Consider the following 25,708-nt stretch of genomic DNA (forward strand, 5'->3'; position numbering starts at 1 on the left):
AGAAATGGACTGAGCAGAAGAGAGAGGTTTAAGGTATATTTTGTATTCATTTTTAGGGATCACAATGTACATTTTTACTATCGGTATGTCTTTGGAGTATGGAAGGAAATCCACACAAACACGAGGAGAACATACAAACTCCTTGCAGATGTTGTTCCTGGCGGGATTTGAACCCAGGACTCCAGCGCTGCAAGGCTGCAATGCTAACCACTGAGCCACCGTGTTGCCCCCTATTTTTTAGGCACTCTTGGCTTTGGCTCAAAAACAAACAAACACACCCTAAAACCATCTGATTTCACAGTTATGAGTGCATAAGGCCTAAAACATACAGGCACCTTATGGTAGGAGACCAGCACAGAAACCAAGACCTGCATTTCCATAACCTCAGCTGCTCAGTCCCTTTCAGTTCTGTAGGATTTGCCCCATTCCAAAAAGTGCATCAGTCACTAATAATTTCACATTTTTTTCTTTTTACTTTATTTCGTCCTCTTCTGCTTAACAACAGTGATAGACACCCACATACAAACATACCACAAGAGCCCCGCAACTGTTGGGATGACATATGAGTGCCGGTGATACGAAGGAAAAAACAAAATTATATATATATATATATATATATATATATATATATATATATATATATATATATATATATATATATATATATATATATATATATATATATATATATATTGGGGAGAAAAAAAAAAAATTAAAAAAAAAAAAAAAAAAATCTAAAAAAATGTCAATATGAACCAAAATAAAAGAAAAACCATTTGCAAAGCCATGACCTTTTACACACAGACATCTCCTTGGTAGTCTAAAGGATGTAGCAACAACACGGTGCTGGAAAATTGTGCCGCAAACCAAAATGCATCTTCTGTTCTATACTCTGCTTCTTATAGCTTTATATATACAGTATATATATCTATATATATTTTTTTTTTTTCAAACCTTTAATGACATCACAAAAAGCCATCAGCACAAACAGCAGCAGCAGCAGTAGTACTAGTCGTAGTGAGCGTGCTCCGGCTCTGCAGAGCCGCCATGTTGGAAATGCAGCCTTATCACAGATTTTTATTAGATTTTTTTCTTGAGGTCGAGTCGGGGCGTTGTGGAGGGAGGGGGTGGTGGTCTGGCTGAGATAACATAACATGGAAAAACACATGATCGCTGGAGCTAGACACCTTGGCATGAACCTGAAGCCAACACTCCAGTCTGTTGTATGGGAGGAGGATAAAAAGCTACAAAATAACTGGGAAAAAAAATAAAAGTTATAACCCAAAAAACAAAACCAGAGGCCCTAAGGACGAAGGGGATTAGCAGAAAAGGGACATTTCTCTGGCTGAAAACATCCACGCGGGTTGAAAACGTGAACCAAACGAGTCAGACTGTCAGTTCAAGTGTTTTTGATTTTTTTTTTTTTACTTTTTTTTCTTTTTGCAATTTTTCATTTTGTTTTTGTGTATTTTTTTTGCTTTTTCCTTTTTGAAATTTTTTCAAATATCGCTTAAAGGTATATAAACAGGAGCGGGAAAGAGAGAAGTGATTTCTAGGAAATTAAAAAGTAAAAGAATAGTTTTGCGCCGATGCTTGCAGGTCGGCAGCGAGAATTTCAGAAATTCTGTGAGGTGCCAGTTTTCCCATCCCTTTTAATCTCCTTAAAAGGTCCATAGAAATGGAGCAAGGAAAAAAAAAAAAAAAAATCCAAGTGTGCAACTGCGCTATACTGCAGAAGACTGGTCTCTTTATTTCTTATAACTCGAGCCCAGCAGGACGCCTGCCAGGCCAACACTACTCCATTTGTGGCCTGAGTCAGCAAGGGAGGAGGGGCAGCAGGAGAGGCCAAGGAACAGAGCGCAGGAAGGTCTAAGGGTCAGGCCGTGAGAAAGGAAAGAGAACAAACACACGTGGGTGAGAGCGTCACGACTCCTCATTCCCGGAGTCATCGTCATCGTAACAGTCGGCATCCTCCTCTTCCTCATCTTCATCGTCTATGTCGTCATCATACAAGTCGTCATAAAGCAAGTCTGAGCTGTTATCACTAGAAGGCACTTTGGTTTTAATGCAGTATTCTGCCAAGGTGGTGGGGACTTTAACACCGTCTTTCTCCGCTTCCGCTTTAGTCGCCGATACTTGTTTTCTGCAGAGAGAAGACAAACTATAAATGGAAGATGTCAGGTAGAATGAGACTATTAGTGTAAAATGGGCTTTTATGGACATCAATATCTGATCTGTGGTGAGCCAGCATGAATCAGCTGTTCGGCACTGCTGTTCCCCCATGTACAAGAATGTAACGACTATAATACTGCCTCCTATGTACAAGAATATAACTACTATAATACTGCTCCTATGTACAAGAATATAACTACTATAATACTGTCCCTATGTACAAGAATATAACTACTATAATACTGCTCCTATGTACAAGAATATAACTACTATAATACTGTCCCTATGTACAAGAATATAACTACTATAATACTGTCCCTATGTACAAGAATATAACTACTATAATACTGTCCCTATGTACAAGAATTTAACTACTATAATACTACTCCTATGTACAAGAATATAACTACTATAATACTGCTCCTATGTACAAGAATATAACTACTATAATACTGCCCCTATGTACAAGAATATAACTACTATAATACTGCCCCTATGTACAAGAATATAACTACTATAATACTGCCCCTATGTACAAGAATATAACTACTATAATACTGCTCCTGTGTATAACAATATAACTACTATAATACTGCTCCTATGTACAAGAATATAACTACTATAATACTGTCCCTATGTACAAGAATATAACTACTATAATACTGTCCCTATGTACAAGAATATAACTACTATAATACTGTCCCTATGTACAAGAATTTAACTACTATAATACTACTCCTATGTACAAGAATATAACTACTATAATACTGCCTCCTATATATACAAGAATATAACTACTATAATACTGCTCCTATGTACAAGAATATAACTACTATAATACTGCTCCTGTGTATAACAATATAACTACTATAATACTGCTCCTATGTACAAGAATATAACTACTATAATACTGTCCCTATGTACAAGAATATAACTACTATAATACTGCCTCCTATATACAAGAATATAACTACTATAATACTGCTCCTATGTACAAGAATATAACTACTATAATACTGCCTCCTATATACAAGAATATAACTACTATAATACTGCCCCTATGTACAAGAATATAACTACTATAATACTGCCTCCTATATACAAGAATATAACTACTATAATACTGCCCCTATGTACAAGAATATAACTACTATAATACTGCTCCTATGTACAAGAATATAACTACTATAATACTGCCTCCTATATACAAGAATATAACTACTATAATACTGTCCCTATGTACAAGAATATAACTACTATAATACTGCTCCTATGTACAAGAATATAACTACTATAATACTGTCCCTATGTACAAGAATATAACTACTATAATACTGCTCCTATGTACAAGAATATAACTACTATAATACTGTCCCTATGTACAAGAATATAACTACTATAATACTGTCCCTATGTACAAGAATATAACTACTATAATACTGTCCCTATGTACAAGAATTTAACTACTATAATACTACTCCTATGTACAAGAATATAACTACTATAATACTGCTCCTATGTACAAGAATATAACTACTATAATACTGCCCCTATGTACAAGAATATAACTACTATAATACTGCCCCTATGTACAAGAATATAACTACTATAATACTGCCCCTATGTACAAGAATATAACTACTATAATACTGCTCCTGTGTATAACAATATAACTACTATAATACTGCTCCTATGTACAAGAATATAACTACTATAATACTGTCCCTATGTACAAGAATATAACTACTATAATACTGTCCCTATGTACAAGAATATAACTACTATAATACTGTCCCTATGTACAAGAATTTAACTACTATAATACTACTCCTATGTACAAGAATATAACTACTATAATACTGCCTCCTATATATACAAGAATATAACTACTATAATACTGCTCCTATGTACAAGAATATAACTACTATAATACTGCTCCTGTGTATAACAATATAACTACTATAATACTGCTCCTATGTACAAGAATATAACTACTATAATACTGTCCCTATGTACAAGAATATAACTACTATAATACTGCCTCCTATATACAAGAATATAACTACTATAATACTGCTCCTATGTACAAGAATATAACTACTATAATACTGCCTCCTATATACAAGAATATAACTACTATAATACTGCCCCTATGTACAAGAATATAACTACTATAATACTGCCTCCTATATACAAGAATATAACTACTATAATACTGCCCCTATGTACAAGAATATAACTACTATAATACTGCTCCTATGTACAAGAATATAACTACTATAATACTGCCTCCTATATACAAGAATATAACTACTATAATACTGTCCCTATGTACAAGAATATAACTACTATAATACTGCTCCTATGTACAAGAATGTATAGGGATATTCTGTAGAGATGATAGGGGGGACATCCTTCTTACTATATGCAGTAGTATAACTCACCTAATGATTTCAGCATACTCCTTGTCTTTTCCTTTACTGTCCCTCCATTTCCTGAACATTACAGAAGCGTCTACGTTGGCCGGGGAGAAGGTGTTCGGTTCATTCAGCAGTGAGATCACACTAAGCAAGATAGTCCTGAGGAAGAGATACAATGGGATGAAGGATTGGATGCAGGAGGAGACAAAGCAGCTCAGTGTGAATATAGCCATCAAGTGTATAAATATCAGTCCCCAATGCTCCAGTGTCCTTCCAGCACGTTCCAGTCCTTCTGCAGAACGAGTCTCTTGAAAAAGGGCTTCCTAGCCAGAAATGCGTTGTGTGTATACAATAAAAAAGGTTTCAATCAACGTTTTGGGCGAGCGCTGTCTGTCTTTTGGCCTAATCCCGTGAGGAGGCTAGTCCGGTGTGTTTTTGCCAGTTTATTTTCATGGTCTGGTATATGAAGCAGTGAGCAAAACTCAGGACAAGTCCTATTCCTGGCCATTTTGCGGCCCATGCTCACTGGACTCAATGAATGGGGCCGCAGAGGTATGGGGGTAGCAAACGGCAGTGGCTTAACCGCTTCCACCAACGTCCCCTCTGGAGCAGCACCTCTTACCCATGTGCAAATATTAATGCAATGGGTATAAACTGTAATACCAGACACAGCCCACAGATAGAAGAGGCGCTGTTCTTGTGGGGAATGTTCATTCCATCCTCCAGTACAATATTAGTCACCTTTAGGGCACATACACAAGCAAAAGATTTGTTGCAAAACTTGGAAATGTTGCAACAAAAAGATATCTGCACACCTTATACTGATGACTGGGGCAGATGTAGAGATCTGTCATATCTTATACTCTGATCACCACAGGCATTAAATGTATTCATGCAGGGGCCCCTATAGCGGGCAGATCACAGTAGTCACCTATGTACATACCTGACGTTTTGGGTGGGGTTCCACCTCTCTGAAGGCAGCTCTCCACTCTGTGGGTCATCTACAGGCGGGTGAAGGATGGAGATGCAGACGTCACCATTCTAAGAAACACAACAGAGTTACTTCGGGCCCTCTTGGATTCCTGGACATTTAATATTAGCAATATATTTTTGGAACAGACAAAGATACCACAGAGTCCTATTTTTGGGGCACCTAGGAATACGCACAGGTATTTGCTGAGAGACTCGGAAAGAGAGCGCAGGACTGTACAAGGGGGCGATGGAGAGGCTGTAGAATATGGGGTACGGGTCTTACCTCGTATATATTAGGATGCCACATCTTCGTCAGGAAACGGAAAGTAGGAGGAGAATAAGGATAGTCTATGGGGAATTTTATATGAGCCTGCAATAGAAGAGACAAGGCTGGTTAGGACATAGCAAGGCGTATGACATAAAAATATATTACAACAGTAAATATCTACAGTGTCAGCAACAGAGAAAACTATTATAATCAAGTAAAAATAAAGATGGCGGCAATATAAGGGAGCCCGTCAGGGAAATCCCTCCCAAATCAGGGATCGTGCCGTGAAGGCCCCCTTTAAATATACCTTTGTGGCCATAAGCTGATGACCTATCGCACAGGAACTGCTAACCAGCCTGCAAGTGCACTGGGGGCGGAGCCCGATTTGCCTACAGACAGTTATGACTAGGGTTGAGCCGATCTTGACTTTTCAGGATCGATTTTAAAATCCGATTTCCGATCATTTTTCATTCGAACCCAATCTCGATCCCAATTCCGATCCCAATGCAAGTCAATGGGATTTTTTTTTATTAAATCAGAGATCGGATTTTAAAAGCAATCCTATTCACTATACAGCAAGGAATCTAACAATTGTTAGAATCCACGCTGTGTAGTGAATCACTAAAGTAGGCAGAGGATTTTTTTTAATCCTCTGGCTACTTAGTCCACCCTGGTGTCCACTTACCTCCAGAGATGGCTGGTCCAGTGCCCGGTGCCTTCCTTCTTCTTTGCCTCGCTGCCTCTGCTCTTCTCCCTTCGCTGCCAGGTTAGGAGAGTGTGGGCGGGTACTGGGAGGGGAGACGTCACGTCTCCCCGCCCTGTACCCGCCCACACTCTCCTAAGCCACAAGCCCCGCCTACCTAGCTCTTTAAACACTAACCTGGGAGGCGGGGCAAGAAGACTGCAGCATGGAGCGTCAGCGAGGCAAGAAGAAGGAGGGCACCGGAACAGCCATCTCTAGAGGTAAGTAGCTGCTAGAGATGTTTAGATTAGCCTTCCATTCGAATGAATGGAGGCAGCCGGCGCGCAGGGGGTTAAGGCTGTGTGCCGGCTGCTTCCATTCATTCCTATGGAACTGCAGCGGAGCCTTCACACTGAGTATACGTGTACGGCTCGGAATGAGCAGAGCTAGCCGGCACTTTCCATTCACTTCAATGGGAGCGCTCGTAGTGAAAAAAGCAGCCCATTCATTTCTATGGGGAGCGCTCGTATGCCGGCTCCCATAGAAATGAATGGAGCTGCTTTATACGCCGCTTATTCTGAACGTGTTTTACGTTCAGAATAAGCTACCGTATATGTAGTGTGAATGCACCCTTAGACAACAGTGTTTGGTAGAGGATTTTGACCGACTCCCTTTTATTAAAAGAAAAATGCTCCTTTCTCCTGTCATTTCCCTCCTTGCTCCCCCTGCACTGAAATTCATACTCCAGCAATGCACACACACAGGACACTGGTTAGGTCACATTCATGGAGTCTCCATCGAGGACAGTCAGTGTCCGCCTCAAATCAATGGTGCCCATATATAAACCCTATTTTAGCTTTCCTCCTGTCCGTTGTTCTGGTCCTCCAATGGACAGCCGACACTATTCTGCCCAAGGAGAGATGGTTAGACTGTCAAGTAACAACTCCTTACAGACCTGGTGCATCTTTCTGCTCTCCGTGTACAGGCTCGTGCAGTTTAAAAGTTTCTTTCCAGCCCCAAATTGATTTTCCATACTGATGACCCATCTGATGCAAGTAATAGGAGGAACGCTGCAGTTTCCCAGAAGCCCCACTATTACTTATATAGGAGTGGTGCTGCACACGCTCCCCATCCACTAGCAGCTTCTGACACCCGGAGGCTGCTACAACAGCAGATCTGTGTGGGGTCCGGTTGTCTGACCCCTACGGAGTGATGGTCTATTCCTGTTGATCGATCATCAGTATGAAGAATAGACTTATGCTAGGTTCACACCTGCATTCAGGTGTGAACCTAGCATAAGGTCCATTCTTCGGATCCCCTTGGGCACCCAAAAACCGGAAACCCACACACCCGAGAGACTATAATAGGGTCCACTTGAAAAATGCAGAGAGAAAAGTCCTGGTTGCAACCCCAAGTGCTTACATCTTATCCTATCAGGGCAGCACAAACCTATACAAGACTCCCTTCTCCATGTAACATGGTGAGCAAACAACTGACCAAATGGTCATGGAAAATGCATGAAGGAGGAAACAGACACTAGACACGTTGCCATAAACGAAGCAGCAACTGTAACGGGTAAATCTGAGAGCACATACAGCTCGGTCACCATCCCCACTGCAAATAAGACAGACCGGGGACAAGTTCCCTTTATAACCCAACAATATAAACAGGACGGCAATCCCTATGCTTGGTGCTGGAGGACAGCAGGACAGGGGTTAATCCTGGGTTGGAGTGGCCGCCGGCCGCAGTACAGGCTGATGACTCTAATGGGCGCCCTGCCAGGCGCGCCAGGCTATTTATTGCTTGCAGCCCTGTCAGCACATGGCGACTCAAGTCCAACTTTACAAGGCCAGAGCCAAGGCCACACAGGCACATCAGCATCAACACATAGGGGCCGGAGGCACAGACCCCGGCGGCTCTATAGGCCGAAAACACTCAGGGCCACAGAGGAGGACATTATATAGACTTAAAGAAAACCACCAACCTATTTTTAGTCTTGCCCTAAGAGCTTACATTCCAGATCCAAACTGTAAATCCAACTTTCCCATGGATAGCCATCCTATTCTAGCCACTAGCAGGCTTTGGGGGAGGGTCTTGTGACTATAGGAAGCGATTGTCTATTTCTAGGATACATCATAAGTAATAGAAAATCAGTGGCCTTACTGCTGGGACCTCGACCAATCCCCAAAAATGAAAGATCACCAACACCAAAGCGACGCTGCCCACACCTGCTGTGTAGAGCAAACATGGATGAGGCTGTGCTGCAGGTCACTGTGCCGAAAATAAGCAAAAGATTGAAATCCCATCTTTGTGCAGGGAGGGGGTGAGCCATGACCACCACCCATTACAAGTTGTTACCTATGAAGCACTAGAGATAGGCCAACGATCACAGGCAATGCAGAAGTGTTTCAGTCATTAGGACCTTCATCAGATATGACTGCCGAGAGTCCTGAACACCAATGTACAGCAGGAAAGCGCTACACATTAGCACCTAGGACTCCGATATGATGAAGGTTGTGATCACCAAAAGTCATGGGGAATAGGATGATTCCTGAAGACCAGCGGATCTTACACCAGTCTCTGATATCCCTATACCTCCTCTAGGACCTGCTGTAGAGTCTGCCGGCCTATAGGACGACACTTTTGTGGCCTAACTGTTGACGAATAACTTCTGAATGAAACACCCCCCGCCCCCCAAAACACATGGTGACGCAAAAACGATATTTTTGACTGTTATTTGCAAGACAAATTATAATTTTATCATATAACTTTGGTTCACTCCGCACAGAGAACTAAGTGATCCTGAAGTTTTCCTTCTTTCTTCTTCTGTTCCTTAGCCACTGTGGACTCCTAGTATATCTTCTCTTCTCAGCTTATGTGTGTCTACATCTGTAATACACTCACCGGCCACTTTATTAGGTACACCTGTCCAACTGCTCGTTAACACTTAATTTCTAATCAGCCAATCACATGGCGGCAACTCAGTGCATTTAGGCATGTAGACATGGTCAAGACAATCTCCTGCAGTTCAAACCGAGCATCAGTATGGGGAAAAAAGGTGATTTGAGTGCCTTTGAACGTGGCATGGTTGTTGGTGCCAGAAGGGCTGGTCTGAGTATTTCAGAAACTGCTGATCTACTGGGATTTTCACGCACAACCATCTCTAGGGTTTACAGAGAATGGTCCGAAAAAGAAAAAACATCCAGTGAGCGGCAGTTCTGTGGGCGGAAATGCGTGGTTGATGCCAGAGGAGAATGGCCAGACTGGTTCGAGCTGATAGAAAGGCAACAGTGACTCAAATAGCCACCCGTTACAACCAAGGTAGCCAGAAGAGCATCTCTGAACGCACAGTACGTCGAACTTTGAGGCAGATGGGCTACAGCAGCAGAAGACCACACCGGGTGCCACTCCTTTCAGCTAAGAACAGGAAACTGAGGCTACAATTTGCACAAGCTCATCGAAATTGGACAATTGAAGATTGGAAAAACGTTGCCTGGTCTGATGAGTCTCGATTTCTGCTGCGACATTCGGATGGTAGGGTCAGAATTTGGCGTCAACAACATGAAAGCATGGATCCATCCTGCCTTGTATCAACGGTTCAGGCTGGTGGTGGTGGTGTCATGGTGTGGGGAATATTTTCTTGGCACTCTTTGGGCCCCTTGGTACCAATTGAGCATCGTTGCAACGCCAAAGCCTACCTGAGTATTGTTGCTGACCATGTCCATCCCTTTATGACCACAATGTACCCAACATCTGATGGCTACTTTCAGCAGGATAATGCGCCATGTCATAAAGCTGGAATCATCTCAGACTGGTTTCTTGAACATGACAATGAGTTCACTGTACTCCAATGGCCTCCACAGTCACCAGATCTCAATCCAATAGAGCATCTTTGGGATGTGGTGGAACGGGAGATTTGCATCATGGATGTGCAGCCGACAAATCTGCAGCAACTGTGTGATGCCATCATGTCAATATGGACCAGAATCTCTGAGGAATGCTTCCAGCACCTTGTTGAATCTATGCCACGAAGAATTGAGGCAGTTCTGAAGGCAAAAGGGGGTCCAACCCGTTACTAGCATGGTGTACCTAATAAAGTGGCCGGTGAGTGTATATTACTGTGTATTATCCTGTACCTGTATTACTATGCTGCTGTAACATGCTGAAATTTCCCCACGGTGGGACTATTAAAGGATTATCTTATCCTCTTTTGCTATTTTGGGTCGAGACCCTTCTCTAGTACCCAGAGGCGCATGAGCAAACTGCCATTTAAACTGATTTGTTCTGCCATAGCAATCCTGCCTGTAATGAAAAGTGATCTCTACAGAACAGGAAGTTTAAGTTTATTAAGACGCTGAAGGGGGACAACATGAAACACTACTCACCACTTTTTAAAATCATCTGCTGCCCCCAACCCAGAGTTCTCTGCTCCCTCGCTGGTCAGGGCTTAGGCCAAGCTCACATCTGTGTTCAGGCCATTCTGTTCCCCTATCTGCATGAATTATGTGGAGAGAAAAGTCTGGCAAGCAGCAGAAACCACACAGACCCCATTATAGTCTAAGGGGTCCACGTGTTTCCTTACGCAACTGCTTTTTTATGCGGATTAGGTTTCCGTTCAGGGAGTCCCCAAGCAGACTTCCCAAACGGAAACCGAACACAGAGGGGAACCAGGCCTAAGAGAGCTGGAGTGGTGACAGCAGCAGCATGCGAGCAATTGGCTGACATGGTCATAAGTGACGGCAGAGTGTCATGGTCTAATCAAGGTATAATTGGCGGAGGCACATGGGAGATGAGCAGACAAGTACAGTGTCACTCACCTCCCCCCTCTGGGACCGCTGAGGACCAGTCACATAGGTAACACTAGCGACTGTGTCACCACACCAGCAGACTGAAGAGGAGGACTGCGCCACCGCTAATTATACTCTGGGGTCTAGAGAGACCCTATAGCACAAGACCTATTCCAGGTCAGACATATTCAGTCCAAATGAAACTGCGGGGTAAAAGCTTTGCGAATTCTGTAATGACCAAACCAAAATAGTCGCCGTGCACAAATCACGTTGGTTATCCGGTTTCATGGTTGGTTTCAGATTTTTGCAAATAATTTCCCAGCCCTACACCGTTCGCCAAATCTTTACAAGTAGTAATGGCTGCAAGACTTTGGACCTCTCAAAGCTCACTGAAGGGGATTTCTGGCCCTGGATTGATGATCTCTCCACAGACTGTAGCTATGCGGTGGACGGACTGATGCACCAATCCTATTACTTGCAGTGATACACGTGCTCCACATTCACTAGCAGCCTCTGGCGCAGCTCATCTGTGCCGGGACTGGGGTATCAGACCCCCACAGATCACATCCTTGCACAGATCACATATTGCATAAAAAGCGGTTTGTGTTCTCTGTTGCATTTTTTTGTGCCAAAGCCAGGAGTGAATTTTTTGCGGAGGGGAGTAAGTGCGGCATACCTATTTAAGTGCGATGTGACACATAACCTATCCACTGGAAAGGGGAGAGGTGTCTAATGAAAACACCCTACATGGTGTGTGTGTGTCCCCCGCCAAAAAAAAAAAAAGCTGCGGGAAAAACCACAGCAGCAGCGCATCGCGGTTCTTGCCACAGCACTTTAGACAAATTTCACTGAGGTTTTCTCTGCAGACTTTCTGCGTCAATTATACTAATGGGGAAACCACCAACACTTCCATAGATATAACTGATATGCTGCGATTTCCAAAACCGCGTGTCCGCAGTGCAGTTTTTACCGCAAAGTGGGCATGGGATTCGCTAGAAATCCATCCATTTTGCTCTGGCAGCAAAAGGCTGTGATTTTTTTTCTGTGGTGCTTCTGCTGCAGTAAAATCACAGCATTTACGCCATGTGGGGCCCCGGCCTTAAGGAGTTTTCTGGACTTGGGTCATCACAATCAATAGACCACATGGTCCCTCATTTAAGAGAATGTGTCTGAGCTGCAATACCAAGAACTGGGTCTTCATTAGAGATGAGCGAGTAGTATTCGATCGAGTACCTCCCCGCCATAGGTATGCATGTAAGCAGCCGAATACCAAGGGGTTAAAGCAGGAATATACGATGCGCTTAACCCCTTGGTGTTCAGCCACTTACACGCATACCTATGGCGGGGAGGTATTGGATCGAATACTACTCGCTCATCAATAGTCTCCATTAACCGGGAGGCCTTGAGAAAAAGGAGTGGGAAGGTTGATCCCTTTAATATTTATTCTTTATACTGTGTCAGGGGGTTGAAGGGGAAGGGTCTAGGGTTCCATTAAATGGGCTTTTCAGGATAAGAAAATATGGCTGCTTTCTTTCAAAAAGAGCTGCACTTCTTCTCCGGAAGTGCCATCACATCTTCTGGTCAAATGGCCAAGATGCAGCTCAGCCCCATTTATTTGGCTGCAGCTTGGCCATATGAGCGGCAGAAGAAACTTCACTACTAGAGAAGAGGACGTTGTCCTTACTGAAAGAACCCATTAAAAAAAAAAAAAAAGTGACAAGTATATTACGGAGCCAAGACAGACTGCCGCACCTTCCTCTGGTACTGTGAGATAATATAACATAATAAGCTCATAAACAAAGATGGGTGGAAGGAATAACACTAAATGACTGGAGAGCGCCCCCCCCCCCCCCCCCCCAAGATTACAGCCTATGTGAAGCATCTGACGGCACTGCGGAGTATCAAAACACAGTAGTGCCAGGCGGAATTAAATACCGAAACCGATGACGACTCCTACTACTGCTGACGTATGAAGGTGTACAGATATTCAGCACATTTATGAAGACTGCTATTATTAAAAAGGGGCTGTCCATGAATCTCAGGACTCAGGGAGGAGGCTAGGGAAGGTGAACCAAAAAAAAATAAAAATAGATATATATATATATATATATATATATATATATATATATATATATATATATATATATATATATATATATATATATATATATATATATATCTCTATCATACTCTCCTAACCCTGGTGCTCCGGAGCCCACCACCAATGTCCAGTGCACGCCGTGTCTTCACCTGTCGCATGTGACCGAGACCAGTCAGTGACCTCGGCAAAGAAACTGGTGACGTATACGAGTATATGGTTCCTTTCCTTTGTCTTCCCGCCCCTTCCCTATGTTGGTGATATAGATTAATATATAGCAAATAGTGAGCAATGACAGAAAGAAAAAAAAAAAAAAAATTATGTATATCTGCATTGCAATAGGTTGGTTGATAAACAAGGCCATAGTTACTAATACGTGACTCACACTACCTACAAGGAGCATTGCTGAAGACCGAAACTTGCTAAAACGTTACTGACAGACCCGCCCGTCTCATCCATCTCAACCTGTCACTCCTTGGAGTAATTCCTCAGACAATTAACGTCTTAGATTAAAAAAAATAAATAAATAAAATTATATATATCTCAGAAAAACAAAAAGCGGAAACTATGCGGTAATGACAGAACTAGGTCAGCAGACGTGCAGCCCTGACATGACACAAACATGGCTGCGGACAAATCAACATCATAACACCACTACATAAAGTAACTTAAGGCAGGGGTCACACGTGGGAAAGGAGCCAAACAACCATGCTTAGAGCTACAAGACAACGGAGAAGGCGTTCAGTTGTCCAAACATCACTGTGTCGTGACTAATATATATGTGAATGGGAGTTGTGATGTAAGCACAGATATTGCTGCCTCCCCGTCCTTTCCAGTAAAGAACATTGGCACAGATATTGCTGCCTCCCTGTACAATGTAGGGAAATATTACTGTCTAACCCTTCTAGTAAGATATAGGTAAAGTTATTACTGTCTCCCTGTCCTATACTGTTCAGTGTAGGTAAATATTAAGTCCTCCTCGACCCTCACTGTAGACATAGGCACAGATATTGCTGTCTTCCTGTAAATATAGGCACAGATAGAACTTCTTCCCTATAAACAATGTAGACATATTACCTTTTCCTACCTCCCTGTAAATGTGGGCACAGATATTACTGCCTCTGTCCTTTCCTGCAAATGATATAGGCACAGATAGTACTGTCTCCTAGTCACTCTGTGTACGGACTAATGCTTCAATTTTGTATTCAGCAATAATTATGGAGAGTAGTAAAACAGCTGTTGGGCTCAGAAACTAAGGCTATATATATATTAGTGTGTTTGGATGTTTGTTCCTCAATCACGCAAAAACCGCTCAACCGATTCGCGTGAGATTTTCCACAAACATAGTTCATAGGCAGGATTGAAAGATAGGCTACTTTTCAGCACAATCACGGACATACGTTCTTGCCAGGAGCCACAGAAAACCAGAACTCATAGCAGCAGGTCTGCAATCCCACACAGTTCTTAGCATAGAAAGCCACAAATTCCCTATTGCTGCATTCTGGGCTAGCCCCTAACCCCAGGCAATAACATTTACTTTCATACTTCCCCGCTCACCTTAAGGTTACTCCAGCGGGCTACCTCTTCCACGCTCCGGACCCAGCATCTTTGCCGAACACCAGCGCAATCGAGATCCACAACACCGCTGGGCCAGCCACAGCAACTACACTGTATTTGCAGGAGCATGCGCACATTGCCCACATACACAACATCTTCCGGGCCACCACTTTACGGCTGTAGCCAGTTACAAATTGGATAAGCAAAAAAACAAAAACAAAACAAAAAAAAAAAAAAAAACACGACTGTTTCCGCAATGTGGGGCCTCGTACCTAAGGGTACACGTGCATGTGACAGATTTGCTGAAGACATTTTAGCATTTGAAAGTCCATGTATGTGACTGGGAAGAGGGGACTGATGGAATTGGTAGAAGTCTCACTCATTCATTGCAGGGATTTCTGCAACAAACCTGCCACATGTGAACTCGCCTTTATGGGCTAGGAGGGGTGCAGCTGAGGTTTCTCAAGTAATGACACATTAAAAATAATTTGTTGCATCAAGTCTTCCTTCTCATTTTGGAGAATGACCTCTCATCAGGTGACCCACAAAGGGCCCCTGCCAAGGAATGTGAAAACCCAAGGTAAACAGGGTGACGAGTCACAGTAAACATGCAGCCATGATAACCGGTTATCAACAGGGCACACGGGGAAAGAGACAAGCGATACAGGGTCACATGACCTAGGATCACAGCTATATACAGACTATACTCTCCATCTACCATAGGTTTATACAGGAATCCTTAATAAATTAGTTCATCTGATGACCCACATCAGAGAGCGTTGACCTCTGGCACAGTTCACACTTGTCTTTCACCACTCATCTGTCCCTTTTATCTACAATTACACCTCCACTATCGGACAGGCTCCATTACAGAGCTTGTCCTTAAACAAAAAAGCTTTCCGGGAAAGCTGGGTAACAAGCGAGATGGCTGCCAGCTTCTAAAAGGAATGTCACCCGAGGTCTGGGAAAGATGGAGATCGACTCAAACTAATGGTGATGTTTATGGTTACCCAGCTTTCCCAGGTCCATGTACATGGCCAATAGGGATAGACTGTGGCTCAGGCATCAGCGGCAATGGCTGGGATCAGAGACATCTCCAGACCTGGCCATGGAATCAGAGTGGCCGGATAACAACAGCGGCCCTGGACTATTGCAGAGCGGTGACCACCCAGCTTTCCCAGATGTCAATAACTCATTCATACTGTGATTTACCCTCTGTGCCCCAGAAACTGAAGAGTATGTCTCAGGGTGGGGGCTTACGCCTAGTGGGGGCTTGTTAAGGACTCGGAGCAGTGCATGCTCCAGCACGCCGAGGATCACTACAGGACAGAGGAGGAGGAAACCAGCCATTCCAGATGAACATGCAGGTCTTGCTTCGCCAGACGTAGCCCGTCACTGACTCATGCGTCAAAGAAGACGCCATCAAATCTGCTGTACCACGTGGTTACTAAACACGGACATGAGCGTAGACATACTGATACTAAGTACGTAAAGATTACAATCCCCGACACCCGATTGGGTAAGAACACTTAGGGTTGGGGTCAAAGATGGGACCTCTCTTCTGGGGTTCCAATGTGCAGATTTCCACCAAATCCATTGACAATTTAAGGTATGCAAATCCACATTAACCCTTACTAAAGGGGTCCGAAATGTTATCGGGTATGTATACATAATATGTATACATGACCCTGAAAACCCATTAAGAACAGCCCGAATGAACTTTATACTTGCAGGCTAGATCCAGAGAACAAGACGACAAGTTGGAAACACAGCGGGGAATTTATTCTTACACCAGTCTTAAGACATTCCCCGACAGGTGCAAGACAGTCCCCACTTTGCAACAGAGGTGAGTAAGTGGGGAACAGGCAGAAGAAGTTGAGCCACCTTCTTGGTGCACCCCCAGACAGGAAAGTTTCTATTACCGAGAGTTTTTTTAATCATGAAAAAAAAAAATATAAAGGTTTTCGTCTCCCTAAAACTAACTGGAAACAGAAATGACGTCTTCGGTGACATAAGATGTAGGTATCTATTAAGAGCAGAGCATGTGCCAGCGGGGCCCTGCACCGGCTCCCCATTTAAAGTGACAGGGCTGCCTGTACAAAAAGGAGCCTTGTCACACACCGGCAGATGAGCAGAGCCAATCTGCAGATTGAGATTACAGTATCTGAGCACGACTAGTCCTGTACATGTGCTGCAGTGGATGGAAAGAGATACCGTACGCTGTGTATAGCAGAGGACAGACTGCAACAGAGCGAGCCTCACACCACCCATACAGATGTCATCGCAGGACAGAGGCTTGAGGACAGGCAAGGGTGTATAGGTTACATTTCCATATGTGCCCCCTTTGCTGCACTCTATGCAGCAGAAGTCATCTTCAGGGATATAAGAATCAGTCTGCCTGGCTATACTTGACACAACAGTAAGTAGTGTGTATCCATAGACACACATCCCAACATAATTATTAAAAAAAAAAAAATTAAAAAAAAAATATATATCTTTATATTAAAAAAATATATATATATATATATTTTATTTAGATACACACTATAAATATATATCTTTTTTCTTATTAGATTTTTTTCCCCTTCCTTTTCAATCCACCGCCTACCATTTGCCCAGGACCTACAGATTTGATCATCCCCATCCATAAGTAGTATTCCAGGACTGCAGTGATCCCCGACACCAGCGGCATATAAATACACCTTATGGATCATTTTAATGGTCTTCACCCAGAATTAGAAATGAATGAGGCCACTATAAGTGTGGGGTCCAGATAGGGTGACTTGGCTGTGGGGTCTTCCTCACCTTCACAAACTATTAGCCACCATTACTATAAAGATTCCCCTAAAGCATATGTAAATTTGTGGTAACATCACGCACCCCTTAAAGTGGTTGCCCCACAGTAACAATGAATGAGGTAGGTTAGCGCTCGGCTTTCTTTATCAATCCCACACGCTAAGTGTGATACAGGACCGCCATTCTGGTGACCAGTGGGGATGCCGGTGATCACCTATCCTAAAGTTGAGGGCCTTGAATACACTAGCGCCCCGTATGTTACTAGACTACCATCCAGCACCCTTCCTTGGCGCCTATAACACTAAGTTTCTCCCCTAAACCTGTCAGCAGAGAAGATGAGCTGTCGGGCACTATATAGCCCCATATATCAGCAGCAGGAGTTGTGAGCCCCAGGACAGAACATCTGCTGTGTGCACAAGTCTGTAGCCTGTCCCTACATGTAAAGCGAGTTCTACCTACCGTGCAACACATACACCAGACAGAGGGGACCTGGATACAGATCTGCAGCACATATAGAACTCAATATAAAACTTATTCTCTTGCCTTGCTTTCTGAATATTGCATGTAGTAACCGTGCTCAATCCTTTGACTCTGTGCTAGGCAATTGCTAGTCCCCATTCCTCAAACTGACAGTACTGCCGACCACCCCATACACATGTATGCTTCCGACAAAGCGGTACAACCGTGCCAAGTGTAAGATTTGCCCAACACCAAGGGGCAGTCAGACTTAGAACAACGCCTTGCCTATATGGATATCCTGGTGTCGAGGGCACTCCTTTCCCCGACTTACCTTCTACCATGAGACGAGTTCGGTGTCACATTGCTGGATTGTGGTTATATTAGGCACAATCTACCGCTGCTGGATTTCTGTGGGATCGCAACTGGCAGCACATGACTTGTGATCTTAAAAGGGTTTTTTCAGCCTTATCAACAGATGACCTATCCTTTAGGATCAGGGCCCACCAATCTTTAATAAGCCCAGAAAACTCCTATAAGGTTGTGTGGCCAGAAGTTTCGATGTAGTCCCACTCTTACGCGATAGGATACTGATGACCAATCCTTAGAACAGGGCATGAATATCAGATTGGTGGTGTGTGTGTGTGTGTGTGTGTGTGTGTGTGGGGGGGTCCATCACCCACCCCTCAACCAATCAGCTGACTAGTTACCAAGCACATCGCTTTACATTGTATAATGACTGTGCTTGGTATTGCAGTTCAGTCCCTTAACTGGAATGGGACTGAGCACCAAATGTGAAGTCACTGGTCAGAGAAGCGCCCTCCTAAAAAAAGCAGGGGTGTCAGGTGTCTGAACTCCACCAATCCTTGTCCTATCCTTTGGATACAAGTCATCAGTATCAGGAAACCCCTTTAAGATCCACTGGATTATGGCGGCAACCGGTGTCAGGCTAAGTAAACAGCAGCGCCACTAGTATACATTCTTTTTTTTTTGTAGATTGGGAGCCCCATATAGGCCTTACATTGTACATATTTTTTCTCCCATCATTACAATGGGAGGAAATCCACACAAACACAGGGAGAACATACAAACTCCTTGAAGATGTTGTTCCTGGCAGGATTCGAACCCAGGACTCCAGCGCTGCAAGGCTGCAGTGCTAACCACTAAGCCACCGTGTTGCCCCACTAGTATACATTCCTATGCTTGTTGGTGTAATCATTTCTACAGAGATGACATTACTTAACCCAGCGACCTCGAATTACCCCGGGATGATGGGACGTCACAATATATACGTAGAGAAATATGCACTTCATATAAATAACACAGACTCCTGTAACAAGTTTTAGCAGTGATGTCGCAATCGCCTCCTCCTCGTGTGTGCGCAGCAGACAAATCCAACCTAGAAAACAAACCCCTCCATGCCAGTACGTGCCAACCCTCAGAACTAGGCAAACAGATGTCAGCACTGCCATTTGTGCCGTCCACAGAGTTGGCTACTGGAGTGTATAGCGGGGAAAGCAGCTCTATATACAACTCCTAGCAGACCTACCACGAGGTGCCAGGTGATAGATGTTACTGGGAATAATGGCGGCACTGGTAAAGACCTATGAAGTGCCCACGTAGGGGTAAACTCAAGACTGCCAAGTGTGGTCTGGGTAATGCAGCCATCACACGGACTGCCGTCCTTCCTAGGGCCTAACCAAACTCACTACATCAGAATGATATACAATGCGGTGAACTCCAGCCTGACCACGGGTCTACTGTCCTGTATATACAGCATTATCTGAGTCAGGTCAGGGCACATCATTTTAAGTCAAACATACAGCAAGGTCAGGTCAGCCTGGTTGCGATCAGTCCCAAAATTTTGGCCTTATTATCATATGGATCTCGCTCATTAGGACACTAAGGAGAGCCAGTCAGATTGTACAGGATATCCTATCTGTAGGTCACATATTATAGGGCAGGCGCACAGACATACAGGGTCGTGGGAGAAGATTCTGTATAACTTGTAACCTACTGATAGAAAGCAGAGATTTCAGAGCTTAGGTGTCCAGTGGGCGGTCCTAGTCTGTGACTCGCAGCCATCTCTATATACAGGGCTGTCAATCATCGATTAGGACCAACCTATTAGACTCCAGGGCTTAGAAAGGGCAGGGGTGAATAGGTTATAAGTTATATAGCTTGTAGGAAGAGATTTAGGCTGGATTTTTTGTTGCAGATTTTGCTGCTTTTTTTCCCCTTTTAAAGGCAAAGCCAGAAATGAATGGAAGACATATAGAAAGTTCTTATACTTCTACCTTCTGCTCAATCCAATACTAACTTTGGCTCAGAAACAAAAAATGCAGCAAAATCTGCAGAGAAAAAAAAAAAAAAAAAATTCCAAGGGGTTATCTGGTTCTAAGTTTGATGGCCTATTGACGTCTATGGGGCAGAGCGGTAGTATATACAGTTTCCTACAGTATATACAGCGAGCGGGCAGCATAGCTCGATACAGGAGATCGGCAGGGGTCCCCGGTCCTTGCGTATCAATCTGAGAAATTGGTTAATCCCTTCAAATGCTCTTCCTGCTCTATAACCTCCCACCGTCCAGATCGGACGGCGTATTCAGTGTGAAAGGTTCGCTTTAATACCAAGACTATAGACCTAAATAAATTCTAAAATTTTTATATAATAAGATTTATTTTAAATTATAATATATGATAAATAAAACAATGTTTATCCTGCGTGTATTTTCGCTATAATCAATCCTCGTGCCAGTGCAGAACCCAAACGACCACGCGGCCGGACAACCTTGGTGGCAGGACGTGAAGACATAACCAGCCCAATGGTGTTTCCGTACTAATGACGACTCCGACTACCTCTCGTGAGGCTGCAGCAGTCACACGGGGTAGTTGGTGATGTCATCAATGCAGCACCAGAAAGAGACCACCAGTGTGTCGGCGCTGGACGTTACCGGCGAATAAGATTTCTTATTACACTTTAGGACATTCCCTGCCTTTGCCTAATTTTTGAGAAGTGTCAAATCCCTTTAACCGTGAACCTTGCTGACATCCCGTTCCGATCTCATGTGACACGAGAAGAACCGCTACAAGTATATGACACAACACTGACTAGGGGTCTCCCAGAAACCACTATGGTATAGGTTAGTGCTATAGACAGAACAGTGGTCATCACCAGGACATGCTCAGCAGTGCTCAGGACCATACCCACCTTAAAGTATCCCCCCTCATAGAGGGTATTGGGAGGCCCAAAGATGGCCACTTCCCAATTGTATAGGTCACTTTCATCCACCAGGGTAATACGGAAACCTTCCACCGGCTCCTCCTGCAGCGACTTGAGCTCGAGCATCAGCGCCTTCTGTGAGCTGGTCATCTGTTGCTGAGCCATGGCGGAGAAAAAACAAAACAAAACCGCCAACCAGTCCGCAACTTACAGTCCCTCGTCCTTACTGAGTGTCAGCTCACAGGACAAGCTATAGAGGTCGTATTGTGGGTCTGTATCCGCAGTGAGTGTCAGCTCTTGGAGCAACGTTGTAAGTTTAAAGCAGGTACAGCCAGGACGAGTGTCAGCTCACAGGCCCACCTTTAGGGGGCGATATCGAGAGAGAAGGTTCTTTGTTACCAGCGAATGTCAGCTCTTGAGCCCACTTTTGGGGGGGGGTATAGAAAAAGAAGGTTCTTTGACACCAGCAGATGTCAGCTCTCGGGGCCCACCTTTAGGGGGCGATATTGAGACGGGAGGTTCTTTGTTACCAGCAAATGTCAGCTCTTGAGCCCACCCTTATATACAGAAGGGGAGTCTATAGGAATATGTAGGTCCTTTGTTTCCAGCAAGTGTCAGCTCCTGGGCCCACCCTTATGTAGGGGAGGGCTGTTATAGGATTACAAGGCTCCTTTGTCTCCAGTGAGTGTCAGCTCTTGGGCCCACCCTCCTGTAGGTGGGAGATGATTAGGGGCCAGCAGCCACAGTCTTATCCCCTTGTGGGACCCTCAGGCTACACTCAGGGGCCCCCACGCTTTACAAGCTTCAGTCTGGATCTATGGGGCCCCCAGTGTCTGTGATGTGGCCCCTGGGCCCGGATTGGGCGGCTTCTCTATGTGTTTTGGATGAAGAGGCCTTACTGTAATCCCCGGCCTGGAGTGAGCGGCCGACCGGTGTCGGGAGCGGGGAGGACGGATGAGGCCTCGGCGGTGTCCCCCTTCCTCCTGCAGATGTGTGGGGTCGGGGTGACGGAGCTCCAGCGCGCGGGTCAGGCGTCCGGGTGTCGCTCACTCTCCGGGCTCCCAGCTGTAGCGCTAAGCGAGGCGCTGCTAGTTCCTTTTGTGACGTCACGGGGTGAGGTGACGTCACGGCCCCGCCCCGAAAGGAAGGATAAGGGGCGGGACGCGAGGGGGCGGGCCTGAGTCACTGGACGTTCTGATGACACACTGATGATTATAATGTGTCAGGACTGTGACGTCACCGAGCACCGACTGTCCTGTTCTGTATCACATCCTGCCAGGGCAATGTCCTGTGTGTATACAGAAGTATATGCCCCTCCCAAATAATCTGCTGCTACCCTCAACATCTGAAATAATAATAATAATAATAAAATGTGTTATATAATTATATCATAACTTATATATAATAACTCCTACCTCATGGTGACCATCATGTACCCTCTTATAGGGAGTATTGGGGGCACAAAGATGGCCGCCTCATTGCCATGCCACCATTTTTGTTATGTAGATCGTGCACCCCATATAGGGATCACGATGTACATTTTTTATTGTATTTTTCCTATCAGTATGCCTTTGTAGAATGGGAGGAAATCCACGCAAACTCCTTGCAGGTGTTGTTCCTGGCAGGATTCGAACCCAGGACTCCAGCACAGCAAGGCTGCAGTGCTAACCACTAAGTCACCATGTTGCCCCACATGCCACCATTTTTTATGCTGGTCAGCCACCACTTGGGACCCTCTATACCTTGTAGACTATAAGGCTAAGGCTATGACTCCTGTCACATGACTGAAAGATTTCCATGTCGCCCTGTGACTCCCTCACACATATTGGTGAGTGGAGCCACATTGCGACCGTCACAAAAAAAGTCGAACAATGAGATATGGAGGAGTCGCAGAGCGGCACAGCAATCTTTAGTCAAGTGGCGACAGTTGTGGCCAAAATTGCTGTGTAACCCTAACCTAATAGAGAATGACAGGAAGAGCGATTGAGCACCATCAATCTTGGTGGTCCGCCACTCATCAATCCCTGTAATAAGAGGGTCAGTTCTGAATTTGGTCCTTGAGCCTTCATATCGGGCCCTACTTAAGGATGGCACAGTGATAAGGAAGACGTGTAGCTGTCACTTTTAAGGCTAGGGCTACACGGTGACTTTGGCTGGGACATCTGTTGCAAAGATCACCATGTGTCCCCGCAACTTCTTCACTAATGTAAGTGCATTGAATCACTTTGTGACCCTGAGTGTGCTGCTGCTCTGACTAGTCACAAAAAGATTGAGCACTGCTGAATTTTTTGCAGGTAGAACTGGCAGTCACAGCACTTAAATGCTAGAACAGCTGATCTGTATGGGGCCCGGGCTATCCTGTCACTCTAGGTCTAGAAAACCCCTTTAAGAATGTATATAAGCTACTTCCCTACTTGTTTTCGTGCTGGGCAATGCACAACTCATCTTACCTTTAAGGTTGGTCTTACACGACCGTATTGAGTGTATGGTCTGCAAGTTGACGATCAGCAACACTAGTTGCTGATCGGCAACATAGACTCCAAAGATGTCCGTGTCCTGCCGCACTCACCCATAGAGTTCTATAGGCGAGTCCGTGCAGTGCCGCAATTCACGGCCATTACGGACATGTTGTATAAATTGCGGACCACGGTTGTGTATCCGGTGGTGTAAGAGGCCGCATTGAGTATAATGTGCATACCTCCCAACCGTCCCGATTTCCGCGGGACAGTCCCGATTTGGGTGACATGTCCCGCGATCCCGGTTGGAGGGAGGTATGTCCCGATTTCAACTCAGATCTGCGTCCAGAGGACGCAGATCTGAGTTGAACACACATTCGGCTGAAGGAAGGAGCTGACACAGGTCAGCTCCTCGCTTCCCCGCTGCCCGCCTCTCTCCCTGACACACGCGGCTGAAGCTGCTCGCGTGCTCGCTTTGCCGCTGCCTCTCTCTCTCGCTGACACATGCGGCTGAAGCAAGGAGCTGACCTGTGTCAGCTCCTCGCTTCGCTGCTGCCGCCGGCTCCTGGCTTGTAGACGCGATGTACACGCCAGGAGCCAGCGGCAGCAGCGAAGCGAGGAGCTGACACAGGTCAGCTCCTCGCTTCAGCCGCATGTGTCAGCGAGAGAGAGAGACACAGCGGCGAAGCGAGCACGCGAGCAGCTTCAGCCGCGTGTGTCAGGGAGAGAGGCGGGCAGCGGCGAAGCGAGGAGCTGACCTGTGTCAGCTCCTTCCTTCAGCCGCATGTGTCAGCGAGAGAGGCGGCGAGGGAGCGGAGGAGAAGGTAAGTTTAATGTGGAGGTGGAACGTGAATCTGGGGGCAGATGAAGGAGAGGACGGCATGACATTGGGGCAGAGATGGGGGACATGAATCTGGGGGCAGAGATGGAGAGGACATGAATCTGAGGGCAGAGATGGGGGACATGAATCTGGTGGCAGAGATGGAGGGACAGGAATCTGGGGGCAGAGATGGAGAGGACATGAATCTGGGGGCAGAGATGGAGGGGACATGAATCTGGGGGCAGAGATGGAGGGACATGAATCTGGGGGCAGAGATGTGGGACATGAATCTGGGGGCAGAGATGGAGGGGACATGAATCTGGGGGCAGAGATGGAGGGACATGAATCTGGGGGCAGAGATGGAGGGGACATGAATCTGGGGGCAGAGATGGAGGGGACATGAATCTGGGGGCAGAGATGGAGAGGACATGAATCTGGGGGCAGAGATGGAGGGGACATGAATCTGGGGGCAGAGATGTGGGACATGAATCTGGGGGCTGAGATGGAGGGGACATGAATCTGGGGGCAGAGATGGAGAGGACATGAATCTGGGGGCAGAGATGGAGGGACATGAATCTGGGGGCAGAGATGGAAGAGGGACATTAAACTGGGGGCAGATGAAGGGTGTATATGAAACTGGGGGAGAGATAGAGGGGGGACATATAATTTACGGGTGACTGTAGGAGGATTATACTGTGTGCGGGCACATGAAAAATTAACGAGTGGGCGGAGTCAACACAAAAGTGGGTGGGGCTAAATTTGCCGCAGCGCGCTACGCGCGCCGCACATTTTGTCCCTCTTCCGGTTCTTCAAAAGTTGGGAGGTATGAATGTGTCCGCAAATGGTCCGCAATTGAAAGCCCTCAATTGCGAACCATTTGCGGAATTACATTACAGCTGTGTAAGACCAGCCTTAGTAGTGGCAGTTATGGCTGCTGCAGTGGTGCTCAAAGATTTGACTGGGATTTTGCTTCAGTATTGGAATGCTTTACCCTGGACAATC

At 45.1% G+C, this 25,708-nt stretch overlaps 1 protein-coding gene across 1 annotated transcript; it reads right to left on the reverse strand.

The window, feature by feature from the left end:
• Positions 1-700: 700 nt before the first annotated feature.
• UBE2R2 (ubiquitin conjugating enzyme E2 R2) lies at positions 701-22,533 on the reverse strand. The gene is made up of 5 exons (XM_075269757.1): positions 21,419-22,533; positions 5,848-5,934; positions 5,536-5,633; positions 4,617-4,751; positions 701-2,143 (listed from the first exon to the last, which is right to left on the reverse strand). The coding sequence occupies exons 1-5, from the start codon at positions 21,593-21,595 to the stop codon at positions 1,924-1,926; spliced, it is 717 nt and encodes a 238-aa protein (XP_075125858.1). The 5' UTR covers positions 21,596-22,533; the 3' UTR covers positions 701-1,923.
• Between the last annotated feature and the right edge of the window lie 3,175 nt (positions 22,534-25,708).

Source organism: Leptodactylus fuscus, chromosome 1, assembly GCF_031893055.1.
Source record: "Leptodactylus fuscus isolate aLepFus1 chromosome 1, aLepFus1.hap2, whole genome shotgun sequence".
Classification (NCBI taxonomy): domain Eukaryota; kingdom Metazoa; phylum Chordata; class Amphibia; order Anura; family Leptodactylidae; genus Leptodactylus; species Leptodactylus fuscus.

Bases quoted from the DNA above. Each gene is read 5' to 3' on its own strand.
- UBE2R2 (XM_075269757.1), bottom strand. From the start codon at position 21,595: ATGGCTCAGCAACAGATGACCAGCTCACAGAAGGCGCTGATGCTCGAG. The intron at 5,935-21,418 runs GTGGGTATGGTC...CTTCTATTGCAG, and splicing joins ATGAGGGGGGATACTTTAAG to GCTCATATAAAATTCCCCAT. The intron at 2,144-4,616 runs GTGAGTTATACT...TTCTCTCTGCAG, and splicing joins GAGTATGCTGAAATCATTAG to AAAACAAGTATCGGCGACTA.